The 12008-nt window shown below is 53.5% G+C and overlaps 2 protein-coding genes across 18 annotated transcripts in view; one reads left to right on the forward strand and one right to left on the reverse strand.

Annotated features, from left to right (window-relative positions):
• Positions 1 to 2687, forward strand: part of Pisd (phosphatidylserine decarboxylase) — a 57708-nt gene extending 55021 nt beyond the window's left edge. For all 10 annotated transcript variants that reach the window (XM_021652006.2, XM_021652024.2, XM_060365530.1 and 7 more), the window contains 4 exons: positions 21 to 159; positions 394 to 540; positions 809 to 969; positions 1465 to 2687. In XM_021652006.2, coding sequence (XP_021507681.1) covers positions 21 to 159; positions 394 to 540; positions 809 to 969; positions 1465 to 1689 — 672 coding nt within the window. In that variant the 3' untranslated portion in view covers positions 1690 to 2687. The remainder of the gene's footprint in view (positions 1 to 20; positions 160 to 393; positions 541 to 808; positions 970 to 1464) is intronic.
• Sfi1 (SFI1 centrin binding protein) overlaps positions 2631 to 12008 on the reverse strand; it is a 71512-nt gene continuing 62134 nt past the window's right edge. For 4 of the 8 annotated variants that reach the window (XM_060365522.1, XM_060365526.1, XM_021651991.2 and 1 more), the window contains 12 exons: positions 10755 to 10851; positions 8054 to 8214; positions 7570 to 7644; positions 6921 to 6995; positions 6649 to 6825; positions 6319 to 6578; positions 5586 to 5690; positions 5258 to 5453; positions 3869 to 4007; positions 3688 to 3766; positions 2971 to 3082; positions 2631 to 2892 (listed from right to left, as the gene is read on the reverse strand). In XM_060365522.1, the coding sequence (XP_060221505.1) occupies positions 2788 to 2892; positions 2971 to 3082; positions 3688 to 3766; positions 3869 to 4007; positions 5258 to 5453; positions 5586 to 5690; positions 6319 to 6578; positions 6649 to 6825; positions 6921 to 6995; positions 7570 to 7644; positions 8054 to 8214; positions 10755 to 10851 (1581 nt within the window). In that variant the 3' untranslated portion in view covers positions 2631 to 2787. Of the gene's footprint in view, positions 3083 to 3570; positions 3767 to 3868; positions 4008 to 5257; positions 5454 to 5585; positions 5729 to 6318; positions 6579 to 6648; positions 6826 to 6920; positions 6996 to 7569; positions 7645 to 8053; positions 8215 to 10754; positions 10852 to 12008 lie in introns of those variants that run through there. The other 4 variants (XM_060365525.1, XM_060365524.1, XR_009585075.1 and 1 more) reach the window with 4 other exon arrangements.

The following is a 12008-nucleotide window of genomic DNA, read 5'->3' on the forward strand; positions in this document are numbered from 1 at the left end:
GGCCTCTCTGTCTCCTCCAGATCAGCCCATCAGATGGCAAGATCCTCACCTTTGGGCAGGTGAAGAACTGCGAGGTGGAGCAGGTAAAGGGTGTAACCTACTCCTTGGAGTCGTTCCTGGGCCCTCGAGCCTGTACAGAGGACCTGCCCTTCCCTCCAGGTGGGTCACTGCTTAGTTGGGTTGGGGCTGAGGTAGAGGTCAGAGGCTAACAAAGGGAATAAGGGGCCAGGAGGATACAAAGGCTGGGAGGCAGCAGGCTGGCATGTAGCCAGGAGTCCTCACCGGAGCCTGCAGCGAGGCTGCATGCAAGCCATGGACCTGGTGCTCACTGTGGGATCAGTGGCACCTGGAGCTTGTCAAAGAGCCAGGCATTCTTTCTGCTCCACCCCACAGCCTCCTCCCGTGACTCCTTCAGGAAGCAGCTGGTCACCCGGGAAGGGAATGAGCTCTACCACTGTGTCATCTACCTGGCCCCAGGAGACTATCACTGCTTCCACTCCCCTACTGACTGGACTGTCTCACATCGGCGTCACTTCCCAGGTATGCCCAGGGCTGGCTGAGGCAGGGAGACACCTCTGTGAGCATTAGGCTTGTGGGCCTTTTGACTTGAGAGGACTGGGCTCTTGGCTGGTGTTGTCAAGGCCAGGAGATGACCACTTGAGGCTGGCTGGTTATAGGCAAGGGTGCCTTGGGTCCTGCTTAGAATTTGGAACACTTGGCCTGTGGCCTGTGAGTCCCTGTGGCTCTTGGCCATTCTGATGTGAACATACCAGGCTCTGAGCAGAAAGTATGTTCTCCTGACTCCTAGGTTCCTTGATGTCTGTGAACCCTGGCATGGCCCGCTGGATCAAAGAGCTCTTCTGTCACAATGAGCGAGTGGTCCTAACTGGGGACTGGAAACATGGGTTCTTCTCGCTGACAGCAGTGGGAGCCACCAACGTGGGCTCTATCCGCATCTACTTTGACCGGGTGAGTAGAGCCCCCAGGCCAAACCCCTTGGGTCCAGCCATTCCATTTGCTGTGCAGCCAGATATTTGCCGGCTCTGCTGAGCAGCTGCTCTGTAGGCACCCATGCCAGCTCAGCCTCCCTGTCTCTGAAGATGGCTGGAGAGATGAAGGACCCAACTCCACTCCCAACATAATCTTCTGTCAGGAGCCATGCATGGTCAGAGGCAAAGATGGAACATGCAGAGGGTGTAGTTGGCTTGAATGAGAAAATGTGGCACCCACTCTGCCTTTTTAGGTGTTACTACCTGCTGCTGCTGCTAGCCTTGCACCATTTATGCTTGGATGAGCCTTGGGCCTGACCCCACCCTCCTTGTCTAGGGCACAACAGATGTTGGGAGTGTTGATTAGTGACAGGCCTTTGCCCTGAGATGCTGTGTCTGTCACCTTCTCTGAGCTGGGCTGGGCAGGGTTGAGGTCAGGCAACAAGGCAATTACCCTTTTACTTCCTGCCCGTAGGACCTGCAAACAAACAGCCCCAGGTACAGCAAGGGTTCCTACAATGACCTGAGCTTCGTGACACACGCCAACAAGGAGGGCGTTCCCATGCGCAAGGGCGAGCAGCTGGGCGAGTTCAACCTGGGCTCCACCATTGTGCTCCTCTTTGAGGCACCCAAGGACTTCAACTTCAGGCTGAAGGCAGGGCAGAAGATCCGCTTTGGGGAAGCACTGGGCTCCCTCTAGTCACCTTGATTGTGGCTCCCAAGGGATCTTTCCACACAGGAGCATGAGGGTCTTCAGAGGAGCCTCAGGCTGTCCGGGGGGCACTGTGGGGCTGACCTCGTAGGACCTGAATGATTTGTTCCTGCATGTCCAGAGGTGCAGAGGAAAGGTTCTGGATCTCTCAGGACCTACCTGGCCCCTTTACAGAGTGTGCGTGGCTGCGATTTGACCTCAAAATCACTTTGAGAGGATTTTAAAAACTCACCATAAGCCAGAGACCCGCCATCTCCTGGCTGCGTGTTGTGAGAATGGTTACCACATCCTCTAGCTGTGCCTCGCACCTGTCTCAGGGCCTTCTGTTTGCCTCTTCTGCTCATGCTGGTTTCTCTGCCTCCCCTCCCTGTGTACAGGGTGAGGTGCCTCCTTGGCACAGACTGGATCTACTGTCTTCCTAGAGCAGGCCACACGGCCTTCATAACTGCTTTTCTGATCACAAATTCACTTGTCTGCTTGCTGGAAAAGTAAAATCATTTATACGTTGCTCAATGTGTTGTCCTAGACTCTGCCAGTGTCTTCTGGGGTCAGTGACTAAATGACGTAGACCTTTGTAGTCCCCAAGGACTGACCCTCCTAAGCCAGCTGAGTCCTTTTGCTGGTAGGCATTATCTGACCTGCCTGGGAGAGTCCAGAGTCAAGGGGAAGGTGGAGGCCCAGCCCTGCAGGAAGCAGGGAACATGCTGCTATCGGTCTGTTGCTGTGTTGAGGCAGGTGGAATGGTGAACAGAGCCTGAGAAAACGGTTTCAAGTAGCTGCTGGGTATGTAGGCCGTGAGAGCCCAGTGGTAAGGACAAGGCCAGATTTCATGTTCATCTTGGGAATGCCATGAATTTCTCCTACAGGAGAAATCATTGAACTTTTCAACTGTATCAGTAGCACAGTATTTTGTATGAAAAGTAGGAGACTTCTGAACAGTAATTCATTTAATTGCAAGACATTTTGAAATTAAAAACAAAACAAAACCTGTTGTAGCTTTGCATTCTTTTGTTGAAGGTGTGGGTGGGGAGTGGGAACATCTATGGCCTTATGAAAGCTAGCACCTGTCCCCCAGGGGCAAGCCCCCTAGCACAGAGCCTGTCTTAGGGCCCGAACACGAGCAATGCATGCACCAATTGGCTGTCGCTGGGCCTGGAGCTCTTCAGTCAGCTGCTGGATCTGTAGTTCCACCTGGGGCCAGGGAAGGGACAGGTGAGCCGAAGGGAAGCATGGCCCAGGGGCTGACCCTGGGTCTGGCCTGGGTCTTACCTCCTCCAGTTCTTTTTTCACCTGCTGTTCTAGATCCAGGTCCTCAGACCTGGGCTCCTCCTGGCTTAGCTCCAGCCACCTCCGCAGGCTGTTGGCTTGTCGCTGGCATGACCTGGGGATGGGGACACCTGCTGCCTATTTGATCTGGGTTCTTGGCATAGCATTAAAGGAACGCTTTCTGGCTTGAAGAGGCATATCGGCTAATACTGAAGGACCACAGTAGAGACAGAGTGGAAGGCCCCTGCTCCAAGCTGCAGACAATGGCTGAGGAGAGCAATGCTCTTCCGTCCTCCCCAGCAAACAGCAACTTAGGTAAGCCCATGTGAATACTACTCTTCCTGTCCCTTTTTTTAAGGGACCAGTCTTTTTCACTCAGGTCTCTGAAAGCTTCTCTATGTCAACAGGGTCCAGAGCACTGGCTGTAACTAGGATCCGGGCCCATGCTGTCTGTACCTTGTCAGCATTACAGTTACGGTTGCTGGGTGGGTAATAGAGTCTTGCTTGGCTTTACTATCCTCCAAATGGAAAGAAGGACTTCCAAGCCTAGGTGAGGCCAACTTGACCCTTCTAAGAGAGGTAGAACTGCCACAGGACACTCACACCAATCCCCGGAGTCAATACCGAAGGGGTCCCGGCCTCTGCTGGGGGTGGGGCCACCTGCCTTTCTAGGCCACGGCTATTCCCGTGGACAGGTCTCAGGGCAGCTGTGGGCCTCACCGGAGGTTCTGCTTGGTGTTCTGGTAGTGCTGTAACTGCTGCTGAATCCCCTCTAGCTCAGCCTCAAGCTCTGTGTGGCCTGCAGCAACAAGAAGACAAGTGTGACCTTTCCCGCCATCCCCCTTTAGAACCAAGGAGACTGGCAGGGCTTTGGTGGAAGGTGGCACCTCCTTTGACCTACCTGTAGCCTCGGAGCCATGACTTGGCCTAGTCCTGGTGCTTGGGGAGTCTCCAGGGAGGAAGAGATGGGGATCGGGGCCCCTGGTTAGGGATGGGCACGCTGGAGGTTGAGGTCCACGAATGCTGGGATTGGCTGATACCTGTAGAGGAAGAAAGGGTGGATGCTGAGCAAGGAAGCGAGTGGGGACCTGGGAAGTGAGTCCCGCCTCCATTCACTGCCCACACGCCTCGCAGTGACAGAGGCTGACTAGCCAGTACACACAAAGCCTTGTCCTGCCTGTTTGTTGGAAGGTAACACACTGGGAAAGCCTCACAGTCTTCACTGTTGGGTGCCACTCCCGTGTAAGGGGACACTAGTGCTGCCCTAGGAACAAGGCGGCGGTTCTTCACTTCCCATCCGTTCACCTCACTCTGCTCAGTTCACAAGCTAAGCTCAGCCTCGGGGGAAGACTGATCTAGGGCAGTGCTCCCTTCCCACTGCTCCTGGCCCCCAAGTCTTCTCTTCAGTGGACAAGCTACTTTAGTGGACAAGCCACTCTTTTTAAAGTATTTGTTTACTTATTTACTGCGACAGTCTTACTGTGTAGCCTGGGCTGGTTTTGAGCTCACAGGGATTAGGTCTGTGTCACTTTTGCTACCAGCTCTCCCCCCGTCAGCACCAGCTTTTAGGAGTGGAGTCAGTTCTGCCATCTGTTCTGAGGAGCATCCTGGTACTCTTTCAGTCCCTGGCTGCCTCTGCCCAGGACCCTCTGTCCCCTGTGCTCTTCTAGGCGACCTCTGCCCAGCACTGCAGACACTCAGAGCCTTGTTGCTCTCCCCCAGATCTGATTAGGGTGAAAGAGACCAACTGCACCACCAGACAGTGGGCCCCGCCCCAGTTTCCGTCTTTTAGTAAAAGAATTCTGCCTTAAGTAACCGTGGATCTCTCTATCGTTCCCCTCCATACCTACCACACCAAGTCCTGCCTCACTGTCCCCACAGACCGTCCCCTCCACAGTGAGAAGCCCAAGCCAGAGCACCAGCACGTCTGCTTCATGACACCAAGGCTCCTGGCTGCCCCACCACTTAGTGCAAGTCCAGGCCAGAGGTGGCGCCCTGCAACAGCCCCTCGTTTCTTCCTCTTCCCGCACCAGGCCTCTACAGCCCCCCTGTCCCCAAGACCAGCTGCTGAGAGCCTGCCTGTAAGGTTCTTCTAGCCGTCCCACCACCGAACATTTCTCAAGGGTTGGGGGTTAGCAGGCTGCTTTGTGTGCACACTGCACACAGGCCTGGTGTGCAGGGCACCCAAGCTTGTCCAGGGACCAAGGAGTTCCAGAAAGAAGAGTAACAGGGGTTTGAGGGAGGAAGAGCATCCAAGAAGCGAGAGTGCCAGGCCCAGTGGAGGACTCACCCTGGCAGTGCCTCCTGCCCCACGGGGCATGAAGGAGGAAGGAGGCAACAGCTGTACTTGCTGTACAGCTGGACTTGCTGTAGAAGGCAGCTTCGGACCAGGAACATTCGGCAGGACCCCAGGCAAGAAGGGCCTGGCCAGGGAAAGGCCTCCTGATAGAGCCAGGCTTTCGGCCTTTTCCGGGGGCTTCTCTAACCTGAGCAGAAGGCAGGCAGGGGCTGGTCACTCCATGGTCCCTTTCCCTGGATTAAAGGACCCACACATCCAACAACATACAGGACCCAGATAAAGTCCTGAACACTTTTAGGGACCCAACCATTTCACTTACTGCTGCTCCCCAAGGGTGCACCATCCTGGGGACCTCTGGCTCCTCAAATGCTCTAGCAGGAAGGATGGACGTCGTGGCTGTTTCCGTGATAAGCGGGCCTCCTTGCTGTACAGAAATAAGTCCGTTCCTTGGACTGACAAGATCTGCAGGGAGACCTGAGGTCTCACTAAGGTTCAATCCTTGCCATTTTACAGGGAGACATGTGGCAGGCCTGAGCCTAGACAGCTTGATGGAATACAGTCTGCCTGACCCATGGGTGCTAGAGCTGCGCCAGCTGACAATATGGTGTTCTTTCCTATCAGAAGGGAGAAGCCTCTGAGATGTTCAGAGTCCTGCCAAGGTTAGTGACGAAGGGGGCGGCAGGCCCAGAACCCTCTACCCACTGTGAGTGCTGAGACTCAGTGCTGGTTACTCTGGGAATGTCGACTGTCTCAGCAAGGGTGGTACGCACAGGGCTGAGGAAAGCCATCCAAGGAGGTGGAGAAATGGTTGGGTACCCACAAAAGGTGGAGCTTCTGACAGGGAAGGAGGGAGACTGCAAGCCTAAAGCAAGGCTGACGGTTGTGTCGGAGAACGGGGAGAAGCAGGTATCACACTGCCTCCCTGATGCCCTGGAAAGAGCAGCCTGACAGAGAGGCCTCTGAGCAGCCATGATGTGACGAGGCTGCTGGTCCCTCACACGAGCTCCCGGCTTCTCTGGGGCTAGAGGCAGAGGGGTGCGCAGACCACTTACAGTTCTAGGAGGCAGGGCTCCCCCGAAGCCGCTGCCATGCTGCCCAGGCCACGCTGACACGGGGGAGCTCGCAGCTTCTCTGTCTCCAGGGTGGCAGCCCCAGCCCCAGCGGCAGCCCCAGAGAGAAAGGAGTCCTTAAACATCACTCTCCTGCTGAATGTGACAGCTGCTGCTGGCTGACCCGTCCTGCCTGGACCAAGGACCTTCTTTTTCCAGAGCTCAGCACAGTGGCGGACTGCGCAGTGAAGGCTGTGGGCTGCCTGCAACACAGCTTCCCATCAGCCCCTGGCCTGTGCTGCCCTGCGGCGGCCACCAGCGACCCTGGCTCACCTGGAGCTGCTGCCGGGCCTGCAGCTGCTGCCGGGCGGCCTTCATGCCGGCCGCAAAGCGCAGGAGCCGAGTGGCACCCTCCTGCAGGAGCTGCTGCTGGTGGGCTCGCGCGGCGCTTTCCAGCCGGGCCTTCTTCCTCCTCTTCTCAAGTACAAAGCCCAGCCATGCAGTCCACACCTCGCAGAAGGGAGGGCAAGAGATGGGGCTCAGGCTCATGTGGGATCCCATGACCCAGCCCACACAGCCCCTGAAGGGAGCTGTAGAACCATTACCTTTGCCTGTAGCGAGAAGGCCCAGAACCATAGTGCCCGGGCTGTGCCCCACTGCTCTTGCTTCCTGGCTGCCAGCTGTGGGCCAGACAAAGTTATTCAGAGGCATGCACGGGCAACACGGCCGTGGCCACTCCCAGCTCGCCAGTCTCTAGCTGAAGCATCTACCCTCCTACTAGGAAGGAATCAGGCCCTGACTTCATCCTGACCTTGAGATATTCAATATATTCAGCGTCCGTAGACTGAAAAATGACAGTCAGGAGGAATGCAGAGTAGTGGGAACGGTGAATGGAAGGAGTGGGCGGGGCTCCCAGAGCAGTACCGTGGAGTTAGGGGCAGAGCTGGCAGCACATTGTGTGTGGCCTTCTGGTTTTCATCAAGACCCCAACACAGACTTAAAGTTGATTTCACATTCATTTTCGGATATTACTGCAAAGTGTTTAGGATGACACTAAGAGAAATCTGAATGCAACAGACTGGCCTTTGACAAACGGTGTATGAAGGAAGCTGATAGTGCGGGGGGTCGGGCTGAGGGGGGCACAAGAATGGAGCCCTAGGACAGACAGCATTAAAGACTGAAGTAGTTGTGGGGCTGAGATGGCTCAAGGCTGAAGTCTGAGGCGTAGGAAAGAAGTTCTACTCTGGTTCCCACCTGTTTCCTCCACTGGCAGAAGCAGGCCCGACCGAGTCTCTGTGCCAGGAGCTGGGCACCTTGTCTCTGCAGAAGCTGGGGAGAAAGCAAATGCACATCTCATACCCAGCCACTGGGGAGGCTGCATGGGGAGGCTCCACCCAAGTCAGTGTCCTGCCATGAGCTGCCCCAGATGCCAAGGGCTCCTCCAGCGGTGAGGAGGGCTCCACAGTTTCCCAGGATCTGAAGAGCCAGGGGTTAGGAAAAAAGAGATTGCTCTTCTGAGCAGCCTTCTGGGGTAGACTTGATTCTGGGGCTGGCTGTTCCCACCTTCAGTGGATGCCTCGAACAGCTCCCGCAGCCTTGTTCCCACAGAGTTGCAAAGCGCCAGCACCCATACTAGTTGCCTAGAGGTCTGTCTGGAGACCCCTCCCCAAGGCACCGGCACCTGGCCAAGACAGCCGACTCCTGCAGAGCCTGGAAAGCTGCTACCACACCGCCTCACCTTTTTTCTGACACATGCCAGATGGTATGCCTTCCACCGGGCCATCCCTTCCACCAGCAGCTGCCGGTGACGATGCTGAGCCGCCTGTTCCAGCAGGAACCTCTGCTGGACTTCTCTCTGGCTGCAGGACCACCAGCGCCGAAACCAGATCCGGAGACGACCTGAAAGAGATGTAAACCAGCTGGCAGCTGTGCAGGATTTTCATTCATGAGTGACTTTGTAGCAGGAAAAGGTTAGACAGTAGAAAGCTGGTGGGAGATGACACCCAGCCTTCTGTGAGAGAGAAACACCACAGGATCCAGGGCCACTGTGGAAGGCCGGGTCTGACCATCTCTGCGCTCGGGGGAACTGGAACCACAACCTCTTTTTGCTGCTGCCTCCCCAAGCGCTGTCCCCATACCTGTCTAGTCACTGCAGGGGTGCCCACAGAGCCACAGCAAGGGAGCTAGGCATGTGGAAGGAGACCCTTAGTCCCCAAAGGGAGCTTCCTGCTGGAGCCCAAGCTTGGAGAGGGTATAGGTTCATCTGAAGTCAGCTGAGCCTGAGGTCTGACCGGAAAGTGATAAACTGTCGACTCTCTGGGCCCCACTGCATAGACTTGTCCTGGGGATGCCTCATACAGGACATACTTCTAGACCCATTCCCATGCAGAGGAGGCAGCCGTCATGAGTCGTAACTTAGGTGCTCTCTACCAGCCATTTGACCGCCTCCTGGGTGCAGCTTTAAGCGTATCTATCTCTCTAGTTAACACTACACCAATCCTAAGTAACAACCTAAAAGGAAGGCACTACAGCCCCACTTTACAGATGATAAAATGAGGGTTGGAACCCCCGGAGGGTATAGCGCCAGGTGATGTGACTATGGGCCTGTACTTTTATTTATTTATTTGTTTGTTTGTTTATTTGTTTGTTTGCCCTAAAGAGTAAAGGGTCTCACCCCTCATGAAGGAAACTTGTTGCAACAGAAGGACATTACAGAAAACGACAGCAGATCAAAACCCAACTGAAACATCTATAAAACACGCCCACACCCAAGGCACGGGAACATTCTGGAAGAATGGGAGAAAAGATCCTAAGAGCCAGAGGATCAGGGAGGTTACTGTGTGATTGTCTCCTAGTAATATCAGAAGCTATCAACATGACTGCCCAAATGTGAGCTGAACAAGGATGGCCCTAGTGGACATGTCAATGCAGATGGGGCAAAGCCCATGAGGCCTCAGCCCTCCACAAAGACCTGCTGAGGAAACTAAGAAATACTGAGAGGGAGAAATAGTCTTTCCCAGGAAAGAGCTTACCAGTTGGTTCTCCTGTACCAAATGGTCAGCCCTGAAAACATGCATAACATAAGTAACACTAGACAGAATGAAGAGGATGTCTATAATCACAGTGAAAAAAGAGGCCTGGATTTGATAGAGCGCAAAACAAGGTTTCAGGGGAGGAGGGAAAAGAAGAAATTATATAATCTTCAGAAGAAAAGAAATGGGAGGAAAAGGAGTAAGGTTTCTCCCTGTGTTGTCTAGGTGGCCTCGAACTTCCTGCTCCAGAATGCCTCCTTCCTGCCTTCCGAGCACTAGGACTACAAGTCTGTACTTTGTAAAACTCTATTCCTATGTCTTAGGATATTTTCCCCTGAGATCTAACAAGGTATGGTAGAGATCCCGAGGTATAAGACAATGAGCCTTGTGCCTTTAATCCAGGCACTTGGGAGGCAGAGGCAGGCAGACTCTGAGTTCAAGACCAGCCTAGTCTATGTTGTGTGTTCCAGGACAGCCAGAGCTACAGAGAGAAACTCCTTCTCAAAAACACACAAAACAAAACAAAACAAGAAAGACACCAAACCACAAATGCCACTGCACCCCTCCTGCAGATGGTATTTTGTGCTCAGCCTAAGTCCCTTGTTCCAAGGACCTGCCGTGTGCCACTACCCACTTTAAGAAGTCCTTCAGAGGGAGCTGGAGAGATGGCTCAGGGGTTAAAAGCACTGTCTGACCTTCCAAAGGTCCTGAGTTCAGTTCCCAGCAACCACATGGTGGCTCACAACCATCTATAACAAGATCTGGTGCCCTCTTCTGATATACATGCAGGCAGAATACCGTATAATTAATAAATAATTAAAAAAAAAAAAAAGTCCTTCGGAGACAGCCCAGTTGATGCTTCAGCTGCTGATTCCTACACTCACAGCAAAATCAGCATTTTCAAACTTTCATGGACAACAGGTAAACAGCTCTCCAGGAACTTCCTGGGCTTCCAGCACCAGACAGGGACTACTGGGGCACCCCAACTTGTAGACTGATAACCACTTTGTCATCCCCTGCCTCCCACCCCAGGAAGACCCAGCTACTCTGTGCTGACTCTTAACTATTGGCGCCCAGCTTCACGGACAAGCACAGGCTTCTCAGCATCTCAGGGATGACTCGGATACTATTATTTTAAAGCTCACGTAATAAAATCATATAACATAGATTGTGAAGTGTGTTTCTACATATATAGCACCAAGGAGGGCAACAACCAGAAGCTAGAAGAGCCAAGGAAGGATTCTCCCCAGAGCCTCTGCTTCCAACACTGAAAAAAAGCAGGCCTTGTTTGAAGCCTCCTAGTCATGGGAGTGTCCGAGGAACTAGCAGAGCCTGTGGCGCACATGGAACCCTGGGAAGTCCTGTGTCCCTATCTCTCCCGGCACTGTTCCCACAAGCGTCCCTTACCCCTGGCCAGTGCTTTCCGGGCCTCCCTGAGGGCAGCTGCCTCCTTTTGTCGGTAATATAACTGCATTGACGTAATCTCCCGCCACTGGACCAGGACCTACAGACAGGCAGGGAAAAAAGAGGTGATCATTTCATATTCTGACATCAAGGACACACTATGGGTCCCCATGAGGTGAAATTGAGGAGTTAAGAGATGGCCCTCACACATCCAGGAAGCAGCCAGCCATCTGCACAGCCCTGGGCTGGGGCTTTGAGTCCCTCACTGGAAGTCTGACAAGTCAAACACTGGGACTTCCCTATCAGGAGGGTCTAACCTTCGTACTGTGCCGTAAGAATCAAAGTTGTTACACAGTTATAACCATTATTTGTTAAGCATTATATTCATTCGTTCTTTTTCTTTCCCTCTCTCTCTTTTCATTTGTTTTTTTCCAGACAGGGTTTCTCTGTGCAGCAATCCTGGCTGTCTGTCCTGGAACTCATCCTGTAGACCAGGCTGGCCTTAAACTCAGAGACCGGCCTGCCTCTGCCTCCGAGTGCTGGGTTAAAGGTGTGCGCCACCACCACCTCACATATTAATTCTTTCTGACACAGGAAACCTAGTAGAAAACCCATCATGGGGTAGTGTGGGTGCACACCTCTAACCCCAGAACCTGGGAAGCAAAGACATGTGTATCTCTGAGTTTGAGGCCAGCCTGATCTACATAGACTACACAGTAAGACCCTATCTCAAGACAAAACACAAACCCTTAGTGTGGGTGTGTATCATGTGCATGTATGTATATGTACGTGTGTGGTTGTAGAGGGCCCACAAATCCAATGTCTTCCTCAGTCACTCTCCATCTCATGACCCTAAGACAAGGTCTCTGAGGCCAAGGATCTCTGTTTTAGCTAGACTGGCTAGACAGTTAGTTCCCGGGATCCTCTTATTTTTATTCCATTCCAGGACTGGGGTTACAGACATACACAGTCATAACTAACTTTTATGTGGGAGCTGGGGATTTGAACTTAGGTCCTCATGCTTGAACAGTACTCATCGCTAAGCCATCTCCCCAGCACCACTAAATACGTTTAAAGTCAGGGAGCCAAATGAAGCATTAAACCTAGCTTCACAGTCATGAATTCCATTCCCACCTGAGATGCCTCTCTCTCTTTCTCTCTGCAGCATTAAACCCAGCCAGGTCTGGTCATCTCTTCTCAAGGCAGAGGCCACCCAGGCTGTCGCGAGCATTTCTGAGAAGCCTCCAGCCCTCAAAT

Source organism: Meriones unguiculatus, chromosome 12 (genome assembly GCF_030254825.1).
Source record: "Meriones unguiculatus strain TT.TT164.6M chromosome 12, Bangor_MerUng_6.1, whole genome shotgun sequence".
NCBI classification, from domain to species: domain Eukaryota; kingdom Metazoa; phylum Chordata; class Mammalia; order Rodentia; family Muridae; genus Meriones; species Meriones unguiculatus.